This window comes from Meleagris gallopavo, chromosome 5 (genome assembly GCF_000146605.3).
Source record: "Meleagris gallopavo isolate NT-WF06-2002-E0010 breed Aviagen turkey brand Nicholas breeding stock chromosome 5, Turkey_5.1, whole genome shotgun sequence".
Classification (NCBI taxonomy): Eukaryota; Metazoa; Chordata; class Aves; order Galliformes; family Phasianidae; genus Meleagris; species Meleagris gallopavo.
The window spans coordinates 49,782,603-49,804,395 of record NC_015015.2 but is presented as its reverse complement, the minus strand read 5'-3'; the positions used below and the strand labels follow the sequence as shown (position 1 = coordinate 49,804,395).

The window sequence follows — 21,793 nt, the reverse complement described above, 5'->3', positions numbered from 1 at the left end:
AAGAACATTTTAATTTCGTCTGAAAATCTGTCAGGACAGTTCTGTCATCATAAACCTAGCTTCCTTCCTTTTTCATAGTACCACATACAATGCAATGTGAAAACCTTCCAGTTGAAGAGGATTAATACTGACATTTGAATTTTTTCAATGTATAAGTGGTATCAGTTTTAATAACAGCCCTACACGTCATCCTTTATGTTGCATGACATCTAGAACAAATTTACAGAAGCCTTGTTCCTTCAACAGCTCAACACACCAGTGGAGGCAAAAAAGTAGGAACAAAAAATACTTACAGGAGCAAAGACAGACACTATAACGAGAAAGAGCAGAAGAGAAGGCACTTAGTGTGTCCACCTTTTAAAATTAATAGGAAGAGACCAGATAACTGGAACGGAAAATGGCTGCTTCAGCGACCTTTAGCGTGTGCGATGCCATCCCTGAAAATGAGCCTTAGAAATGGATATGCTCAAAAAACTCATCAAGGAAAGAGAGAAAAGGCAACTGACAGCCAGTTGAGACAGAAGCAAAGTCCATGGTAAGACTCAAAATTCCGGGCTTTTTACAGCAGTTTGACTTCAATTTGCATTTCTTTATCATTTTATTCCTTTAATTAGATTAATGCGTCCTTCATGGCACACCGTAGGTGTTACAGACTGGCTTCTTTGAACACATTTGAGATGTTAATTAAAAATGCTAACAGCTATGCTATGCACAGTAATCAAGAAGTGCAGTAGCACGAAATAGATGAAATTCAGCCGGAGAAAGTATTTAATATAGCAAGAAAATCCTGAGCAACTGTCAAATAGCTCTCTTCCATCAACACTCCGTTAGCAAAGGCTTTAGGTGATCTTTACCAGAGAAAGACTATTCTTAGCTGTTTAAAAGTGACAGTAGAACAGTCTGACCCTCCTTTCCCAATGGGAGAAAAGTCTTCCAGCATCTCAAGGGCCTGGAAGTTTAGTTTGATGATAAAAGCAACATAGTTATTTTTAGCACTCTACAGGCATAAAAATACAGCTCTAAACTGTGACCTACAGCTATGCACAGCCAAGCATCACATCATACGACAGCCTTAACTTTAGCTAGAAGCACGTCTGCAGTTGCTTCAGACAATCATTATTCATCTCACTGCCAGCAATACCTTTGGATGGCTTTAGCAACAAGCATTTGAAGTTGTGACCATCTTTTTTTGAATTGCTGCCACCGGCAGAACACAAATCAAAGGTAGGAAACCTTAATGGACTTTGCAGAAGTATTAGGAAGACCATGTTAGGTTAAATGGATTACTACTGCTTTTGGGTACAAAGGATGAAAAAGAACCTTAAAAGCAAAAAAAACTTAAGCTGTCATATGCACTACAGAAAGACATTTTAAGCACAGTTAGAGTGAATAAAAAAAGAAAAAACCCTGTTTTCTTCCATCACAGCCCGGGAACAGGAAATGCTACAGTAAGAGACCTTCAAGCAAACTCACCTGCCACAACACTGTTCAGACAACTGCAAAGGTAATTCATTTTATTTTTATTCAAATTTGTGTTCTTCTGTCCGCATGGTTTGTAACAAGCTGCAGCTTATAAATCTATTCCACTAGATCTGCTTCCAGAAGTTATATAAACAAGAATTTGCTTAAAATAAAAAGTGATACAGAAGTTTTAAAGAACAGGATAGGTGCCAAGTTACAGCACTGAACTATTTATTTTCTTTCACTTAACACGTAAGCATTACCTCAAATTTTTAATTTTGCTTATAAATATCACCTATACTATCCATAAAAAGAAAGTTAAGTGATTTCAAGATGATAAATATGCAGTTTCAAATGCTGTAAGCTTCAGATTCATAAGTGTTAATTCAGAAAATTGAAAACATTGAGAAATGCTATAAAATGTGAGCCTTGTCAGATGTGATACCGGTTTGGTGATAGTGGCTCTTTTCCTATTCTGCTGCAAAGTATTTTAGTATGAGGAACAAAGTTTCCATTAAACACTCACCTGCTGAAATAGAAGTCTACAGGCATAAATGCTACCTGCCTAACAGAAATAAGCAAAGTTTCTTTTTCTTTCCCCCTCACAGCTTAAAGATGCCGTTTTTTGGCTGGATGAAATGGCCAAAAAACGATTCCTACAAACCCTCAAGGTATCCTGGATCAGAACTAGTTACAAAAACCTTGCTGAGGGAATTGAAATGGCACCTGAAGGAGCGTGAAAGGTTAGTACAAGAGATAGAAAACGAGCAAAAAGTCCAGAAAACTGGCATGGATTACAACTGGTTGAAGAGCTACCAAAATCCTCAAGCAACGATTCCAGCTACTGAGCAGCGGCAGCTCGAAGTTCTGTGCTCCCAAATCCAACCCTGCCAGACTGGAACTGTTCTCAGCAGGTAACCATTTCCTATTCCTCTTACTTGCAGTAGTTAATTTCAAGTAAGTTTTAAATAAGTTATTTCTTCTGCCTAATCCAAGCTTATATATGGCTGTGATCTTTCCAATTTAGGAATGGGCAGCAATCTGAGTATATCTTTATATGTGTGTTAGAGATTACACCTGTGCTTTATTATATCATACATGAAGGTTGATTTTGTTTTTTTGTTTTTGTTTTTATACATCAGGATTCTCCCAGTCTAATCTTAAACAAAGGAAGTTTTGCACGCGTAGGATATATGACTACTCAATACTTTAAATTCTCCACTCTTCAACCCCATTTATTAAATTGCAGCCAAGAATCAAAAAATCAAATTAATGTTAAGCCTCGCTGTACAAAATACTTGAAGCCTGTAACACTAGAAAAATCAGCGCTAAACAGAATTCCATTCTGGGGCAAAAGGAAAAAAAAAAAAAAGGATTATCATGAAAAATTCTCTCCTATGCTTATATTTAAATACACTTTCTAGGGGCGCACAGAAATGACAGAAGAATCCTATGTGCCTTTTAAAGCCCAGAATATACCTAAGGGCAAAGTCAGTTTAAATCAAGTTACCCAGATGGCGAAGGAAAACAAAAGAATACTGAATAACAACAATCCTCAAAATAGCTGGATTGCCTCCAATGTATTGTTAGAGCTCTTTTCCTCTACAATCTTCTCGGGGAGGTATGTGGGGAAATGTGGCAGCAAAGAATAGCTGACATAAGAGCACGGTCATTTCCTCCCCCTTTCCCTCTCCTCATTAGATTAGCAAGGAAACAGGGGCATTGTCAGCATCAGTGATTAGATTTCAATGCTTGTTTGTTTCTAGATTTCGTGAAGTTTTGGCAGAGAATGATGTTTTGCCTTGGGAAATAGTCTACATATTCAAGCAAGTTTTAAAAGATTTTCTTACTACCATTGAGAGAGAAAACCAACAAGAGCAACTGGTAAACGTGTGGAATACAAATTGCTCTGAACATTTCAGCCTGCGTGGAGACAGTTCTAACAGATCGGAGAAAGAGGAAATCCCTACAGTTTCAAGTTATGTCGACAAAAACACACAAAGCATGTTTCCCACTTTCTCTGATAGGATCTGGAATCTACCATACTACTACCCATCAAGTTAAGTTCCTCTGTGTTGCTTTCAAAAGCTTGTAGCTGTCTGCCTTCCTTCACTGTGATTGCCATCCAGAAACATAGCAATAAGAAATGTGACGTTCCCTTTTTACCTTATGAGTTCAGAAACTAAAATCCTTGATTACAGCTAGTACGCATTATATAAACTCGTAGTATGAACTCTCTCCTCTTACCTTGGACATTCCTTGAAGCTACTGTGTTTGAAGGAACCTTTTAACCAGAAACGTAGATGCTGCTAATAAAACAAGCGTTTTATCTTTGGCATATCTGTAGGTATAGAATCATAAACAAGAAAAGACTGCTTTCTGTATTTTGGAATAGCACCACTCCACAAACTGTTAGACAACAACTGCTGTATTTACCACGTAGCTTCTAAGCTCTATGGGGAATTTATACAATGTAAGATTTCTTAAGTATATTTGATGTTATATTAAATGGATAAGTACCTTTCGGAGCTGAATATTTATTTCTCAATTTCAAGAGTAAGTCCTAAAGCAAAAGCAACATAAAATAACATTTCACTGCATAAACAGTTTCTTCATTTGTCTGAACTCTGCACTGCACACGATGAAATACTGTGAAATCCAACAACTAAATGTAAGCTTTGGATATTTAAATACTTTTCACAATTAGCTCTCTATCTCCTAAGAAATTCTTACATAATTTCATTTCAAAAGGTTCCACTTTCTCCGTTGTTTGAAGCTACCTTGAAAACCAGGTGCTAAACTTCAGCATTTTGGTAAGTCACAGTACTTTCTAGAGTAGCAAGAATGTCAACAAATCACTTCGAAAGCAAGAAGTGAGCATTTTAAATTTTCAGAAACTTGCCATTTTTCAGTTGCTATCATCTATGACTGAGTTCCTAACAAAGTTTAAAAGCACTGATTGGGCACATAGCAGTTATGGTCAGAGCAGGCAATTAAAGCAGAAAAATCAGAGAAAACATACACCATAGCCATGTGCTGCATTTCCCATCAGGCTCCCATCACCATAGGAAACAAACTTTTACACACCTTTTATTTAAACTCTCCATCTGCAGATTTCCTCTCCATCAGTCTGCCACATCGTAATAACAGGCAAGTCTCCCATTTCTTAATTTCTCAATTCTTAATTCTCAAGTCTCTCAATTTCTTAATTCACAAAGAGAACTATTTTGCAATCTCAGAGAAAAAAACGCTTCATATGATATCGTTTTCAAGCATACTGAAGACAAGGTTCATTCAGAGTTCTTCAATCTGGTAACATGCAACTCAAAGATACTTCCCTTCTGCTCCACTTGCATCTTTCACCCAACACAGAATTTACTTATAATGTAACGTCAGCTCAGTAAAACAAATTGCATGTATTTTTTATAAAAGGTATAAAACTACAACAGGTTATAAATCAATTTATTTTTTTTTAAGAAGCTTCAGCTAAAGAAGCCTCTTTAGGAGACTCTGTTGTGATAGGATAAGAGAAAAGGTTTCAAACTAAACAGGGGCAGATAAGGAAGAAGTTTTTTCACAGTAAGTGCGGAGAGGCACTGGAACAGATTGCCCAGAGAGGTGCAGGATATCCCTGGAGACAGCCAAAGTCAGGCTGGATGGGGCTCTGAGCACCTGATGGAGCTGTGGGTGTCCCTGTTCACTGCATGGGGGTGGACTGGATGGCCTTTTGAGTTGGAAGGGACCCTCAATGATTCCATAATTCAAATGAAGTCATTCAATTTCAGAAATAAGGACCATCAACTGAAACATATGCTAAAAGGCAGTCTATGAGTAATAATTAAAATATCTAGGCATCACAACTAATTCAGTAATTCCATGTATAATGAAAAGGAAAAGCACAAAAAGGCTTACATACTTCTGTATACACTTTACTGATACTAGGCTATTTAACCAGTTCTATCAACATTTGGAATGGAAACTGAAAGGAAAAAACTAAACTGGGAAGTAGAGAGGGCATAGGTAGAAAAAATATTATACAAAGCCTGAGAAAATGCCTTTCTCTGAGACCTTCCTTCATTTCTTTTTCCTTCAAATACAAACATGGGAGGTAACCTTACAGAATATTTTCAAAGTGCAATGTATTCTTTACTTAGAAAAAAAGAAAAGCATAGAAAGAGTGAAGACAGGGTAAGAACTGGTATTTTTGGTACCACATGCAGCTGGCACACATCATTCCACTGGCACAGAAGGGTGAGTGACAGCAACTTCAAAGGGCAGCAAGCCTCCCACCTGCACAGGTGTCAGGCAGAACAGCTTGCTATGTTTTTAGCCAAAGAAAGTAGCTATAAAAGAAAAAAAAAACTAACTCAGCAAATGCTACACCTACAACATGCAAGAAATCAAAGAGAGAATAATGATCTTTTTCCATGCTTAAGCTTTTTAAGTATTTTAATCTGAACCACAATTGTTTTGGTAAGAACAAAGATTTAAGGGTCATTTCATTTCATTCAGTTAAATGCAATCAGAGGAATTAAGAAGTTAATTAACGAGCTATTTAAGGATAAAAACTCTAACCACGATCTCTGATAAATATTATTTCTTCTTAAGAAGCTCAACTGCTAATATTGTTATTCTAGAGGCAGTCCAGACAACGTGATAAACTTAGCCTCAGAAGATGAAGCATCACTAGTAACCAAAAAGAACATTTTATATATCTTCTTAAGGCACAAAACCTTTACACTCAATCAGCAAAAGTATTTCATAAAGCTTTTGTTAAGTATTATTTTGTATTACACAGCACTGTAATTATTATAACACACTTCTTATTTCCATGATTGATTGGGTATAAATCCTACATGCTCTTGCATGTCAATTTAGAGAAAGAAGAACTTGGAAATAATTTTAACAACCATCAGTTATATAAGAGGCTTGAAACTGTATAAATAACAAGCATCTTTAACATCAATCATTTTGCCTTTAATTTTAACAAGTCCTGAAGGAAACGTTGAAATAACTATTACAGCACAAGCAACCTCAACAAGGTAAGAGAAAGTTTTTTGCTTTCAGCCTTCCAAAACCTTCAAGAAGCCAACAAACACAAATCCAAGTGCTTCCATTTGAGCGTACAACTCATCAGGATTCCTCAAACGATGCCCAAACTCCCTGAGCACAATCCCAGAAGTGTAAAATAGAAACGCACATGGAAACAAAACCCACCTACCAAAAGAGGCCTTCCTACAGAGGTTGTTTTGCAACAGCACACATATATCACTAAACACGTATAAAAACGCACACATAGAGGAGAAGCACTCCACACACAGCCCCACACCCCGCTAGCAGGCTGAGAGCTGAAGGGCAGCAACCGCACTCACCTCAATGACTCCTGCACGGCAAATGGGCTGGGGAGACAAGATGAACCACGCGAGGCTGCAGCCTGCGCACGACCACCTAAGAACTCAACGGCAGTCACATCTTTGCCAATGGTGAACCACTCGTTCACCTGCTCGACGGTGAGACTCCGCAGCATGACGGCAACAGCAGGCTGACGCCTCGCACCGCACAGCACACGCGCGTACGCTCGAATCCCCTCACCGCGCTCTCTTCCCGCGCTAGGAAAGCCCCGCCCACGGCACGTGACCCGTTGAGGGGAGGGCGCCGCCATGTTTGTGGCGTGGTAAGTTCGGGGTTGGGGCTCGTGAGGTTCGTAAGCGCGCCCCGGGGTGCGGTGAGTTTGTCCTGGGATAATAGCCGAAAGGCGTTCTGGGATCCCGATCGATCTATCGTTCCTCTCAGATGAGAAAATAGCCCACAGGCACGTAGCTTCAGCCCACGTGAAGCTACCCTGACAGGCTGCCCCCAGGTGTCAGGAGCCGTGACGGCCCTTCCCAGTATTGTCTCGGTGCGTGCTCCATGCTTGGGCAGTGCAGAGTGCGAACAGGCTGGGACACGGCGCGCTGTGAGCCTAAGCATGGATTTTTTTCAGTGCAATCAGTTCTTTGAGCATTGCAGCACGGCCCTCGAACACCTGAGGCTGACCGAGAGCTGGCCGCGCTGGTGCTCTGGTCTTCCAGAGGCGCAGGGGGCGCTGTGCGCCGCCGCCGCCTCTCAGGCTCGCGATCTTCGCTCGTTGGTGCGTCCCTTCCCGGCATCCCCCGCGGCTGTAGCGGAGGCCGTCCCCGTTCCGTGACCTTCGGTGGCAGCCGAGCTCTCCCGGCCTAGCGGTGGGTTGCGGATCAGGCCTGGGCTAGTAGTGCCATCGCTCGGGTTGTCTCGGGGAAGAGGCTGGGGAGCAGCCTTTGTGGGTTGGCGGCCGTTGTTCCTTGTGTAGAAGGGACCGCGGGAGGGCGGCGTGTACCCGCTGCGAGGGGTGAGCGGGCCGCGGTGCTGGGGGGAGGGCGAGGAATGTGGATTGGAAGGCACGTTCAGCCTGAGTGAACTCTCTGGGAAGCAGGAGGGGGTCTCGGTGTTCTCAGCAGCAGTGGTGAAAGCACAGCACTGTCAGGAAATACGTCCGTAATTGATGCCGTTGAGCTGTTCGCGTAAACTGGTGAAGAGAAATACGGATTTGTATTGAGACATTAAATTCCATAGAGATGCTTTTATTCTTAGAGAAGTACCAAGATTTCTATTCTGGGGCTCTGAGTTAGTATATAATGTCCATATCAGTATACAGGTGAGTTTGATGGGTTGTATTATTTGGATGATGTGCTCGAAGTGTTTAAGGTAGAAAACAATAGAATGTGCAGTAATTCTATGCAGTGGTGCAGATGTGTGCTAAGATGTTGAATGGCAGTAAGTGTTATTTTAACACGTATCTTAAGTACCTTTCTGGTTTGGTTTGAATAACAACCATTATTTGGATAACCTCATGTGGCAGGAGAGTTAAACTAGGTAATCTTTGAGGTCCTTTTCAACCCAGACCATTCTCTGGTTCTATGAACAAAGCTGGGTACAGAGGAGGAAAACACTTCAATAGGTTTCCTGCTGCTGGAGCACATTTAAAAAGTAACATTTTCATGATAAATCATGAAAATATAATAATAAATAAATCATGAAATCATGAATAGCTTATCATGTGTTTTGCTATTTTGAGGAGAAGTTAAGATGTTGAGAGGCATAAGGTACGTGAGGGAGGGAAACTAATTTGGTGTAGTGCAAGATAGGAGCCTCTCTAGATTGCCTGGATCAAGATTTTACTCCTGAGAGACTCAGGAAACAAGTCACTGGTAAAGAGGAGCCCAGCTATTGCTACTCTGCAAATCCTGTTAATTCATCTCTGAATCCTTTTATCAGCAGGCATGTATCTGCGTGTTAGTCCATAAGGTGTAACCTTAATTCTGAATTTGCAGTGCTTTGCTTTGGGATAAATACTTCTTCATGTTTGTTTGTTTGTTTTAATTGAACCCCTAGACTGCTGCTGCTGCTGAGGTATAGGGGTGTGTGTATGTGAAAATGTGTGTGTTTAACATGCGTATAAGAGTTAGGTATACAGCATACAGTGCATATATGCATATAGTAGGTAAATATGTAACTGCACAACTCACCATTGGAGTACTTCTTGTAACTTTCAGATGGTGCAAAATATGATTCCAAAATCATGGAGAGCCATGAAACTCTACTTCACTACTGTTTACCAAGAAATATGGGTTGGTCTATCATTAACAGCTTATGCCTATTACAGAATTTCATACGGTGGTAAGTTAAACATTATAATCTCTGTTAGCTGTTAAAACCCTGGTATATAGATAAGAATGTCTTTTACAGTTCAAAATCTGTCCCTGGAAAATATCTAACAAATAAGAAACTAACACTTCTCCTTAAAGCCAATTTTTCACTGTAAAAAATGTAAAAGTTTGACATCTTCAGTGTAGAAGGCTGCACTACCAAAATCACCATATGCTGGTGTAACTGTATCTGCTTATGAAGATTAAATAATGTACATACTCGTTTTAAAAACACATCTAACTTGCAATGTGTAGCCAGAGGTTTCTCCTTTAGCTTTTTTCTGAATGAATGCAAGGCTGTTTTGAACTAGATGCCCCATCCCTGGAGGCATTCAAGGCCAGGCTGGATGTGGCTCTGGGCAGCCTGGTCTGGTGGTTGGCGACCCTGCACATAGCAGGGGGTTGAAACTAGATGATCTTTGTGGGTCTTTTCAACCCAGGCCATTCTATGATTCTGTGATACTATGATTAAGTTTTCTTTGAGATTCCTTTTTTCGTTCTTTTGTTTTCATAGAGTTTTTGCTTAAAGTTTTTGCTTAATACCTGCAAAAACTACAATTTTGAGAAGCTGTTCCCGTATGAACTATATTAAAGTACTGTAAGTTGGGGCTGATGTGCCTCAAAATGTGAGCTGTATCTCCAAACATTGAATTGTATTTTATTTGATGATACTGGATCACTTTCTGAGAGGAAAAAAATATTTAATGTAAAGCTAGTGAATTTGAGGGGGGCAAGTTGGCAACAGATTATGGTATCTTAAAGGTCTTATTATTCAACTTGAGCTATACTAAAAAATTGCCTCTCTACTAGCTGTCATGTTATAAAATGTAGACAAACTTAATAGGGGTAAGGAATCCTTCATTGTGGGAATAGCTGAGTGACCTTACCTTAATGTTTCTCTGTCCAAAAAACTTGTGGTATATCCAAAACGGTAACACTAAACTTAAAAGCATAAGTAAATAGAAGAAGCTGAGCTGGAGAGAAAACAATACTTTAATTTTTGAATTCTGCTTGAAATGAAGTTAAAGCAAAACTGTTTCAAGTTTGGATTCAGGTCATGCTGCTTTAGAGATGCAGTGGTGTGGGGTGTGAGGGCCAAAACCTTCATATGGGAGAACTGTACACAAGGGTTATCTTCAAGTGAAAACAGCTTTTAATACCTGTATACCTTCTTGCAATTTGAGGTACAGTTTTGTATTTAATACATTTGTTTATATAATTGTAAAATATCCGCAAGGGTCAGTAGATCAGGTTGGTCATAGCCTTATTCAGAATTCAAATGAGTATTATTGTTTTCCATATATTTTTGTCTGTTCACTATAAATCACTCTTACAGGAGAACAATTAAAATTAGAACACAAAATAAGCTATTTTAATTATAAAATAAGATCTTAAGACAAACTAGTCAGTTCACATCTCTGTTTTGTACTACTTACACAATGTCCATATATGTAAAGCTGCCTTTCTGCATGTTTCTCTTGAGCTAGGAGTCAAGTAGGAATTTTGATGGCTACAAATTCTAAATGCATGGAGTCTTGGTTGATGGAAACAGTTAAAAATCAATATAATGTTTATAGAAATGTACCATGAAAAGTACATCATGTACATTTGTTAAATTTTGTTCATGCTCAGTCAGCAAATAGTGAGTAGTATAACCTGATCGAAGTTTATCTGCAAAACAAGAAATTTTATTTAAAAACTCATTGTTCAGCTTGTTTTTCTTTTTCTCTAGGCAAAAAAGCAGTGGCGGATAGTAAGTATTAACAAATACTTGTATTATTTTAAAGTAGTGCAGTAAACATAAAATTTTACGTAAGTTTGGGTTTTATTTAATCAATTTAGTAGGTGTTTAACGACTGCCTCAAAACATGTAGTTTCAGTTGTTTTGAAGGCTTTGTAACCTAAAAGCATTTGTGAATCTGCCCAGATGTTGCCTCCATTTTCAGTTTTACTTGGCATAGCTTTCAGGAGCAAAGTGGAAGTTGTATGTCTTGATAGGGTGGTAAGAGTAAGGAATATTATTTTAAGTAGTGATAATGATGGCCATTTCATAGGAATTCTAAGTGGTCTGAATTTCCTGAGTACCTATTAAAATTTTAACTGCCATAAAAATTGCAATTTTGAACTTGTATTTTCGATTTGTGGTTTTTATACCTTCTACAAAATAGCATTTAAATTCTTAAGGTCAGTTTCTTCTGATTTGACAATTTAATTTTTCATGAGCTGCTGCAATTTTCTGTTCTGTGAATGTTTGTTTGCTCCCAGTTGGATATATGCAACAATTAGTCACATTTTTACATGTATAATTAGTGACAATAATTCCAGTCCAGTAGACTTCAGGATAATAGCACAAGTGAACTTGAATTTAGAAATAGCCAATAGCAGCAGCCATCCAAATCGGAGGAAGAGTGGATGTTTGCTGTAACAGCACTTCAAAATATGTGAAAAAGATTCTTATTCTTAGTATAGTTTGTGTGTTTAATTTGGGGAGGTTGATTTATTTGTTAGAGCAGCTGAACTTGCCAATTTTTAGACTCAGATCTAGATAGACTTGTGTATTTTGGGTTCTGAACTGTGTTCTTGAATTGATTTGCTATACAGTTTGAACAGTCTAAATCATGTCTTTGTTTCAGAGTCTTCTGGCCATCATTAAAGATCTCTTGGAGAATGAATTTGGTGTTTGCTCATCTTTGCTGTAAATGAAGCAAGTTACAACCATAGAGAAGTTAATTCTAAAACTGTACCTGATCCCTCTGCTGTGCTTATAAATATGTTGAGCAAGAAGGAATTAAACATGTTGGATAAAGTGTACTGGAGTCTATTGTAAATGTAATTTCTAGAATAACGCCGTCTTGTTTTCTACAGTTCTTTTACATAAAGCTTTTTCAGTAGTACTTTGAAAATAACCACATCTCTGTGACTAATCATTTTCTTACAATTAGCTGAAATTTCTAACAAAAGCATCATGCCATTTTTTAAGAGCATCTTTTTCAACTGTAACCTTTAAGTACTCCATTTCCTTTAGAAACATCATTTAAGACTGCATCACAAGTGAGGACGTTACTGCCAGCTTTTTGTCAACTTTCAGTGCAGTATTTTGGGGACTCTAAAAACCACATGAAAATCACTTTTCGCACTGTACATACTGAATGTCCATAGCAAGGACACATAGTGCATAAAACCAAAATTTTGCTCTATGTCATGTTTTGTTTAAATTTAGCCTAATCTGCTTTTGAGAAGATTAAGAGGCTTAGGTGATTTTAATGAGTAAATGCTTACGTACATCTTTTTAACTACATCACCAAAACATCTTAAATCTTTCAGCTTAAGGTTTTGTGCTTCAATTTCACTGATAGTAATACCTGACAGTAGCTTAAATACTTTGCACTTGAATGGTCGTGATAACCTTGCTGATGATGACACGGTAAACTTTCCAAATACTGTGTTGCCTTTAATTCCTTCGGAATTCATATTTCTGCTTTAGTTTGGTGTATTGCATTCCTCTGAAAACTGCTCGGTACTAATACTGACATGGACTATGTCACTTTCATGTTGGGCCTGTTTGTTTTTTCTGTTTTAAAGCAGGTATAGCTCACTTGATTTGAAAAGCTGAGAGTTACTTTTTCATTCATTCTTACCCTTTCTTCTGTCTTCCGTAGTTTTCTTTGTTTTATATCTTCCCTTGATGTACTTTTTAAACTGATTCTCATCAGATCCTTTTTTTTTTTTTCTTGGGAGTTTTCACTGCTTCCACCCTTTTTTTGTTTTCTAACTTCAGAAGAATAAAGGAGTAGAGAGATCTTAGTATTTATGTCTTTACATACAAAAGCCTCCAGAAGTGGGGAACAGAAAATAAAAAGTAGGAAAAAAAAAAAGGGAGCTTCAAACAAACAGATATTAGCCAGTGGTGATTACAGGGTGGGTCAGAATTGTGGTATAGTAAATACCTGGTTCAGATTGAAAATTTATGCCAGGTAAGGAGGTGTATGTGCATTTGTGATGCAAATTTATGATCACTGACTTAGTTCCTAAGATGTTACACATACTTCATACCAGCTTTAGCAATTTTCAATTAGGGAGCTGAGGCACACAAGGTAGGGAAAAAACATGAATCATTTCAAGATTTACCTTAGCTATAGAACATAGCATACTGGGAATGAGCCACACTGGTGTGATGTTTGATCTCTTAAACATTAATGGAAAAGCAAGAAGAGCTTTTGCAAAACTGCCCCTGGAGTGCAGTTAATTGCACTTGTAGGGAAATTTTACCCACTTCAGCTCTAAAACTTGATGTGTAACTTGATTCCCTAATAGGGAAAGGAGCTACATGTGGGACTTGGTGTCTGGATTGTGGAAACTACACATTGTGTTGAAATAATGCTGTCTGAGTTTGTTCTTCCATTGTTATGTTTCTGTTGTGAGTTTCTCTGACTGTTTCAGAACATTCCTGCTCTGCAAAAGGCAAGGGAGTAAAATTGATATGTTCCTCAATAGATTTTATTTATGTGAGTAGGATACAATAGGAAATTGACAGTCAGATACTTGACTCAAAAACAGAAACCAACACACCCCTAACACGTGTCCTACTATTGATATGCTGTCTGCACCTCAGTGCTGTAGCACACCTCACAGTCTTGTTTATGTACTGTGAGGTGTGAAAGGAGCATCACTGTTAAGGACTTAAAGGTAATCTAAAATAGGAAGGTTCCAGGCAAGGTCTATCCAGACAAGTCCCAGCTGTTGAACTTGCTCATTTTTTCTATGCAAATGATTATTTCTGCTCCTTGGCAGATCGTGCTGTATCTATTTGGCTGTTGCATCTTTATATTTAACATTTCTAAAAGGAAAGAATTATGTTTATACTTTTTGAAGTAGTTCAGCAGTTGCACATTTCATTTGCCTTTGATGAGGTGTTGACAATGACAAAAATTATTTACTACCTTTGCAGTGTTAGTGGAACCAACTCTTACAGAGGCTGAAAAACAACATTCAGTTGCTGCAGCATCACCTTCGTAAAGTTTCGCTGTTTGTTTGTTTGTTTGTTTTTTTAATTAAGTGTAGAATATCAGAACTCAGGACTAGGCTGCTAAATTAATAATGAAATGCTAATGCAAGATATGGTCTTTTGTACCATGAAAATACTGTATTCATGCCTCCAAGCCAAATCCAAGCCACATTTTCTCATGGAGCTCTGAGATTGCTAGAACATTCCAAAGTCCTGACTTACAGTTGAGAATCTCAGAGTATCCCCTACATGCTAATAAAGAACTGTGGAATACTCTAGAAGAGTAGCAAAATACAGTCATAGCCAACAAAACATTAGTCACGGGGCCCAGCCTACTTAACCTCTTTAATGGTTAACTTGGAAAAAGCCCCAAATGTGTATTCATGTTAATGGGGAGGATGAGTAAAGTTGCAGGAAATGATCTAAACCAAGTAAAACAGCTGAAATAGTCTCCTATGTATCTGAATCATGATAGCAAATCTCTGAAGTATAAATACAGCCTGATACTGAGCTGGTATGTGCTCATTGTACTTTCAGTCCCTAAGGAAGAACTCTCGGGTGCTTGTTAGACACAGGTGATTGTATGTGACATCACCACCAGATGGCTGCAGTGAAACTAAATGAGGAAATCAGCATTTGAAATCTATTGTTTCATTCACGGAAGTCTGTGAAGTTTCTAGGAAGGAAAGAGTAGTGAGATAGGAGATTCTCTTTGGCATTCTCTTGTGGTTAACAATTTGGTAAATGGGAATAACAAGAAGAAATTAAAAGATAGACCTTCAACAGCAAGCTCTTTGTGCTATTAATTCCATGACCTTTAGCAACTAACATTTAGCAGCTAATACTTTCTTTATAATGACACGTGAGTCAGATTTGGTAAGTTACAAAGAACTCATAAACAAGAAGTTCCTGTATTCTTCTCCACTGCTTCAGGCAAACTACTTGGAAACATTTACTCTCCTCTATCTCAAAATGAGCTGACCACCAAAAGCATGGAATCTTTAGAAATTTTAATTAAATTTTGCTAGTAGTGTAATGTCTTTGGCTGTGGTTTAACAGTGTAAGTGCTGAGGCAGCTTGTGGAGTTTCCATCCTTATACCACACTGACATGTTTCTCTTTGTTGTGCTGATACAACTGTTCGTGAGTCAGATTGGACAAACTTTAATGATTTTATAGGCATTTTTCTCTAAAATAAAGCAAATAGGTTTTTTCTGTTTTAATTTGGATCCATCTCCAGCTGTTTACAGCATGGCTACTCTATAAGTTGTATTATAGCACAGCAGGCTCTTTTTTTCAGAATTTGTATCTGTGCATTCACTCTGCCAGCTCTCCTAAGTCATGTGCCTTACAATAATTTAATGCCATTTCCTCCTCACATCCAGCGATGCACATGATCAAGGTACTGCCTCCTGTAAGAACTGTCATCACTGTCAACACTCTCAGCAATAAGAGGAGTAGCAATAAAAAGAATGCAGAATCCGCCCTGTGTACAAATCAGGAATGTCAGCTTGTGCTTCAACAAAGGGGCAGAACTTTGCATCCTTCTTTTGGAGCACCTTGTTTTCTCAGATGTCTACTATGAGTTGGAACAAAAGAACGCTTGTACAACATCTTGATGCTCAGTACATGCAGAAGGAATGCTTTCCATATTAGAGGTTAAGATTGGTATTATTTCTTCAAATCAGGAATTACAGCCATGAAATGAAAAGAAATTGAATTACGGCTTTCAGCAACTTTTTTTTAATTGACTTGACCTTTAACTACTTATTATGCATCCATATATCATCACTGTTACTTCAGCTTCAGATGAGAGATTTCTACAGAGCTGTGTTTGGTAGAAAATGATAATGAGAGATTCTGTGGGTGGTAGAACTAACAGCAGTATACTGAATGAATCCCATCTGTGATGACTTCTGCCTACACAGATTTCTCCTGCAGTATCAGTTGTAGTCCTCATTTCTTGTTTTAACCTGTTGTGTTTAGCATACTTTTGAAAATATTAAAGAATTGCTGCAATTAAGGGGGAATTATTGAGGTATGCAGTAGAACTGTTGTGAGATATTTCATATGGAATGCTTATAAACAAGCAAAATTGCAACAACTAAACTGTCACCACAACCAGAATATTACTGGGGGGAGGGGAGGAAGAAATTAATAAAATGATTAGAATGTTAGCAGACATCTGATAGACTAGCAAGTATACGCTTTCTTTTTTTCTTAACCAAAAGCATTTCCCTTTTTTTAATTAACACCATGCTTACCTTCAGTATATATATTCCAGTGTTAGCTTTGAATTTAATGTACTTGTATACAAAAATAGCTTTCTTTGAATTCTTCTGTATCTGAAATTATAGTCCTTACCTTATAATCCTTTGTAAGTCACTGTATTCCATACAGCGTATCAGCTTGAAAAAAGCAGTCATAGAATGGCTTACATTGGAAGGGATCTTAAAGATCATCAAGTTCCTCCCCCCTGCTGTGGGCAAGAACAGCACTCAGCAATACTTCTTGTCCAAATTAGAACCTCAAGACTTCTTAGCTACAGTTAAAATGTTGCCTTTCTTTCAGTAAACTAAGTGTTAGAGGCATACTATTTCAGTCATGGATCTGAGTCTGTTCCAGAAAACAGTGAAACAAATACCTTTTAGCATACTTAGATTTAATTAATTTCTGTAGCTAAAAAGAGTCCTGCCAAAATTGTATTTTCTTTGCTTCAGATTGTGCGTTCTTATTAATGCTATCATACCTCCTTTTAAATGAAGGTTACCAATTCAAACGTAATCAAATGTGTCCAGGAAGACAGAAGCAGAAGGCAAGAAAAAATTCTGCAGAACTTTTACACAGCAATGGGAAAAAAAGGTGAAAAGATTCAAGTTGCTTTACCTTGTCCTACAGCTTGTATTTTTACAGAACAGAAATACTGGTTTTGAATTGGAGACATAAGCAATAGATAAACTTTTAAAGTCCATTTTCTCAAATCTTATGAGGTTCAACTGCATATTATGACATCTTTGAATAAATCAAATATATTGTAAACATGTACAGGTGACACATTCTATACTATCTCAATTTCTAGGGCTTTACACTTAATCAATAGGATTCCACTGATGCCAGTACAGTTCATTACCCTTTTCAGCTGGTGTTCTGTTTATCCAGCTAAGAACTGTAGTAAACTTTGCCCAAGGATTAGAGCAGTAACAGAATTATTCAGGCACTTAGAAATAAAATAAAAGCAAGCTGTCTCATTGAAGTTTGCAGGACTAGAATAGCAATACCTTACCTGGAAAAGCAAAACCTACACAAATTAGAAAGGGTGAAGAAATGAAATGGATTCTCTTAAGACATGTACTATCCATTTTCTCTCTCAAACTTTAGAAAGTGATACATGGAAAGCAAAGTAACACCTCGACTGAAGCACTGATTTGTTAACTATCTCCTCTTCAATTATTACTTCAACTAATATCCCATCATTTAGTCATGGAAGCTTCCAATCATCATGGCCATACTGAGGAAAATACAAAGAGTTTTGTAAATATGCATCACCTTAAAAGCCTCTTCCAGGATTTTTTTTTTGCTTTCTCTACTCCTTCTAATATTCTTAATGGTTTCTTCATCATAAGTTACAGGGGAGCAGAGGATTTTCTATCTGTAAAAAGGATGGCACATAATCTGTTTTATACAGCTATAACTTTTGTAGCTACAATATAAAAAAATAGCAATACCTATTAGTATAAGAATTTTATGAGAATGTATGGGAACATATTTCCAGTGAGGCCACAGTATTCTCTACTAAGTACACCTTCTTGCATCATGTGTATTGGATTAAGCATACAATTTATGTTATTGTTCAAAGAAATTACATTTCTAATCCACCAAATACAGGGCTGAAACACATGATGTATCAGGCACTCAAATCCCCACAGAGTGCACACAGCTCTGCTAGAAACAGATCATATGGCTTCACTTCTGTTTTAATTATTGTACTCCTTTTCAGAATGATGCATTGTGTGCACTGTGCCATGAAACTATAGGACATTAGTCATCTGGTCCAGCATGCATTACTAGAATATTATAAGGTAGGGATGAAAAAGTATTTTTTTCCTATTCACGTGTCTTAGAGACTGTATACAAAACAGACATCAAAGTGTTTCCTTTAGGTTATTATTTACACTTTATCTCTGAACAGGTTTGGTGGGGTTGGAAAGCACTGGCTGTGTATGAATTCAAACATGGCAGCTTATGACAATCATTCAGTGTGAATTCCTCATTGTTGCGTCCTTAGGAAGTCAGCTCTATTCTGGAATGAAAGGGTACTAGAGGCCACAGTAACAAGTTAAAATTGATTTTCTTTAAGTATACACACTATATGCAGTATTTCTGTAAAGATTTTAATCTACCCATGTCGTCTGGTACAGCACACTGCACCTGCAAGTAGCTGCTTGGGAACTTAGAAGTACCTCCAAAACCCAGCTTCTAAACTTGCTTGCCTACTCATTGCCACTTCCTCCTGCTTTACAGCAAATCCAAAATCTACTTTTGGAAAGGAGTGTTGTGTTACGTAATAAAGCAATCCACTAAGCTATTTAGAAAGGACAGATTAAAAATTTTGTAATACACATACACAGAAAGCCCTAGCACTCTCTTCATACTTGTTTCTTGAGATTTTCTTCTGCCAATTGTGAGGAAACCCACCCTAACTATAGCCATCTAGGATCCTCTCTAATCTCTGTTAGTCATCCAGGCTCCATCTTTAATCAATAGAGAGATAGGCACCTTCAAAGACATTTAGATAGTGGGATGAGTATCTCAGAAAGGAATTAATTGCCTGCAGAACTGCCTGTCTCCCTTCCCTTCCATCCCAGTTTATTTACAGAAGGAGCCTAGATGATGGATTTAGACCACATGCTTAACTTCCAGATTGTTTCAGTTGGATGAGATGTATCCCACCTTAAACATTTGACCTCTGAGAACGTTTATTTCTGGCTATAAATAGAAGTACCGGTTATTTAAAATAATACCACATGAGAAGAAGTCGTCTTAAATTAATTAAAATTAATTAAAATTCCTGTGACACCTCCAAAGCCTGAAAACATTTTCCTATGTTCCAGAAAAGCATCTCAACCAAACAAATGCAAAACTGAATAAAGCTTGGATCCAACAAGGCCGGGAAGTTCATTTTCCTCCTCTTGTCTATGCATAAAAAACAAGTGGGGGAAGTTCAGACATGGCAGCTTTAAAAACTTGAAAATACCTTCATTTGCAAACCTGGCCATTAGATAGTTTAAAAAAAAAACAACACAGAAGTTTTGTCAGGAGTGGTTGTGAAAAAGCTCGTTAGTTGTTCAGACTCCCATCTGTACATCTGTATTGTTAGAAATCTCTTCTTCTCCTAGGGAGAATGTTGCACATGATCGCATAAAAGACCAGCCAGTTTATTAACTACTGTTAATATACCTTTTTTAAAGATAAATCTGCATTAAATACAAAACATACTTTGATAATTTTTCTATGCCTACCCTTTAATTTCAAGTGTATTCACAAAATAATAAGATGATAGGTGATACATTTTGGAGCGAATTTCAAATTCTAGCTAAACAAGATCTCAACCTAAATCTCAAAAACAAATCACACTGTAAGTAATTCTTCATTTTTAATGATTACAAGTAAAATAAATGTCTGTTGAGCTATAGTGGCTTCAATATGAAGTTGTGTTGCTCTGGTGGTTTTGTTGTGGTTGGTTGGCTGGTTGGTTTTTATTTAATTTTATTTTTTTGATGCCAAGCAGACTGTAAAAATTATTTGCATAACGTTTTAATATTTATATCAACAAATGAGCAAACCTTTTCCTTTAGAAAAAGGCCACAGAATTAAAGTGTCTCTCTCAAAGACTGCGTATTGTGAAGCAAGTAACTTGGATTCTGTATCTCTGGATTTATCTGCTTCCACGGCTACTCCACATTCTTTTAACCTTATCTTCCAAGGTATTCCCCAAAACATCACTGCTTTCACATAACCTCACTTATCTAAAACAGGCAACTTACTTGTAGGTATCATTGGCCCCTTGGCCAAGCATGGAAAGAAAAACAATGGTGCATGATTACAAGTGAACTTTTTTCTGTTTGCAGTAAGCAAAGCACATAAAAGACATTTTAAGTTGGAATCGGAAGATTCAGCTGATAGTGATTCTCAGAAAGATCATTCTGCAAGAGAGATGGTAATTAATTTACCATGGTACAGGTACAGTTTTAAGCCTTACAATTTGTAAAGACTGGTTAATTTTTCTTCCTCATTTCTATGGGAAAATGGAGATGGGGAGGGCTGGATTGGTAGTTGTTTGTTGGTTGTTGTTTTTTGTTTTGTTTTGTTTTGTTTTTTGCCAAGTGAAGTAGAAATAGGGAGTATGAAAAGACTTTATATACAGTATGGCCTATACCTTTTGAAGACATTTCCTCCTAGTCCACATGATCCAGTCTGTCTGGTTGCAGCATTGGTTGAACCTGCACCTGCCAAAAGCAATGCGTCTTAAAAGCTGACACAGGCGTTATACCAGAGGGCATTACTGCAATGGAGACATTGCATGGAGGAGTGCCTGCCTTGCCAGTGGCAACTGTCTGTGCCATACTCTCCCAGTTTTCATTTTGCCATCACTCTTCATAAAGGAATGGAATGGTAATACTGGGGCTCTATTATGATGTTTTCACCTGTGTTTTCTGGTGTTTTTTTTTTCTTATTATTTTTCTGAGATTATGAGTGCCTAGATTATTAGTGCCTTACAGCCCATTTTATTTCATGTCAGCTTTGTTGCAGGATCATTCTGAGTAGCTCAGAAAGTTACGATGTCAGAAGTATCATTGTCTTACCTATTTCTAAAGACTTGTAAGAGGTAGAATCATAATTTGCAGGAAACTCAGATAATGATGGGATTGTCAGCTAGAAGCACTCTAAATAATATTTGCAAAACAATTTTAAATTGATAGAGTATTATCTGGTGATGTCAGCAGGATTTTTCGGTAGGACTAATTTCTTAAGAGGAGCTTTGACTATCACAGAGTTCAACCCTGCAGCCTCACTGACAAGGATGCACGCTGAAACCTTAGGCAGGTATGTATTAAGGTAATTTACAGCCATCTGTGACAGGAACTCACATTAACAGGTTAAATCTAATGAACAAGCTCATGTTTGAGATCAATACGCAACTATTATCACTATTGTCGTGCTTAAGCTTAAAGGTTATACAAAGAGAACCTGAGGTCCTCTCAAGAACGTGCCTGGTGAGCATCTTTGTCACTCCTAGCTGAGATCGGTGACAAATAATGTCACAAAGACTGGAAAGCGGCCATCTACAGAAACAGGGGAAGCATCACCGGGCAGGGCGATGCATTTTTCCGATTAGGCTTTCAGACTCGCAGCAATATGAATTTTATCTACGTCGCATGTGTTGCGGTGCCGACATATGGTGCCGCGTTGACTTAGCGCTGAGCCCGACTTCTCCCAAGCTGTTAGCTTTCATCGCGCTGCTACACCTCTATAGAACGAGACGCGGGGGCAGGCTCCGCCCACAGGGCCAATGCCCCCTCCTTCGGCCCCGGAGCGAGGTGGCA

General features: G+C 38.0%; 3 protein-coding genes across 6 annotated transcripts in view; 2 read left to right on the top strand and 1 right to left on the bottom strand.

The window, feature by feature from the left end:
• Positions 1–7,132, bottom strand: part of TDRD9 (tudor domain containing 9) — a 58,801-nt gene extending 51,669 nt beyond the window's left edge. For both annotated transcript variants that reach the window (XM_003206746.3, XM_019615904.1), the window contains exon 1: positions 6,834–7,132. In XM_003206746.3, the coding sequence (XP_003206794.3) occupies positions 6,834–7,123 (290 nt within the window). In that variant the 5' untranslated portion in view covers positions 7,124–7,132. The remainder of the gene's footprint in view (positions 1–6,833) is intronic.
• Positions 1,084–4,090, top strand: RD3L (retinal degeneration 3 like). The gene is made up of 3 exons (XM_031553702.1): positions 1,084–1,504; positions 2,070–2,375; positions 3,228–4,090. Exons 2-3 carry the CDS (start codon positions 2,077–2,079, stop codon positions 3,523–3,525), a joined length of 597 nt encoding a protein of 198 aa, XP_031409562.1. The 5' UTR covers positions 1,084–1,504; positions 2,070–2,076; the 3' UTR covers positions 3,526–4,090.
• Positions 7,069–11,996, top strand: ATP5MPL (ATP synthase membrane subunit 6.8PL). 3 transcript variants are annotated; one of them, XM_010711970.3, is made up of 4 exons: positions 7,069–7,135; positions 9,033–9,156; positions 10,918–10,938; positions 11,819–11,996. In XM_010711970.3, exons 2-4 carry the CDS (start codon positions 9,033–9,035, stop codon positions 11,836–11,838), a joined length of 165 nt encoding a protein of 54 aa, XP_010710272.1. In that variant the 5' UTR covers positions 7,069–7,135; the 3' UTR covers positions 11,839–11,996. The 3 variants fall into 3 exon arrangements, with proteins under 3 accessions (XP_010710272.1, XP_003206803.1, XP_010710271.1); XM_003206755.3 differs by lacking the exon at positions 7,069–7,135 and adding an exon at positions 7,579–7,682; XM_010711969.3 differs by lacking the exon at positions 7,069–7,135 and adding an exon at positions 7,696–7,828.
• Positions 11,997–21,793: the final 9,797 nt, after the last annotated feature.

Excerpts from the sequence above, each read along its gene's own strand:
- RD3L (XM_031553702.1), top strand. The coding sequence starts at position 2,077 with ATGCCGTTTTTTGGCTGGATGAAATGGCCAAAAAACGATTCCTACAAA. Across the intron at positions 2,376-3,227 it reads ACTGGAACTGTTCTCAGCAG|ATTTCGTGAAGTTTTGGCAG; the intron begins GTAACCATTTCC and ends GTTTGTTTCTAG.
- ATP5MPL (XM_010711970.3), top strand. The coding sequence starts at position 9,033 with ATGGTGCAAAATATGATTCCAAAATCATGGAGAGCCATGAAACTCTAC. Across the intron at positions 9,157-10,917 it reads TTACAGAATTTCATACGGTG|GCAAAAAAGCAGTGGCGGAT; the intron begins GTAAGTTAAACA and ends CTTTTTCTCTAG. Across the intron at positions 10,939-11,818 it reads CAAAAAAGCAGTGGCGGATA|AGTCTTCTGGCCATCATTAA; the intron begins GTAAGTATTAAC and ends TCTTTGTTTCAG.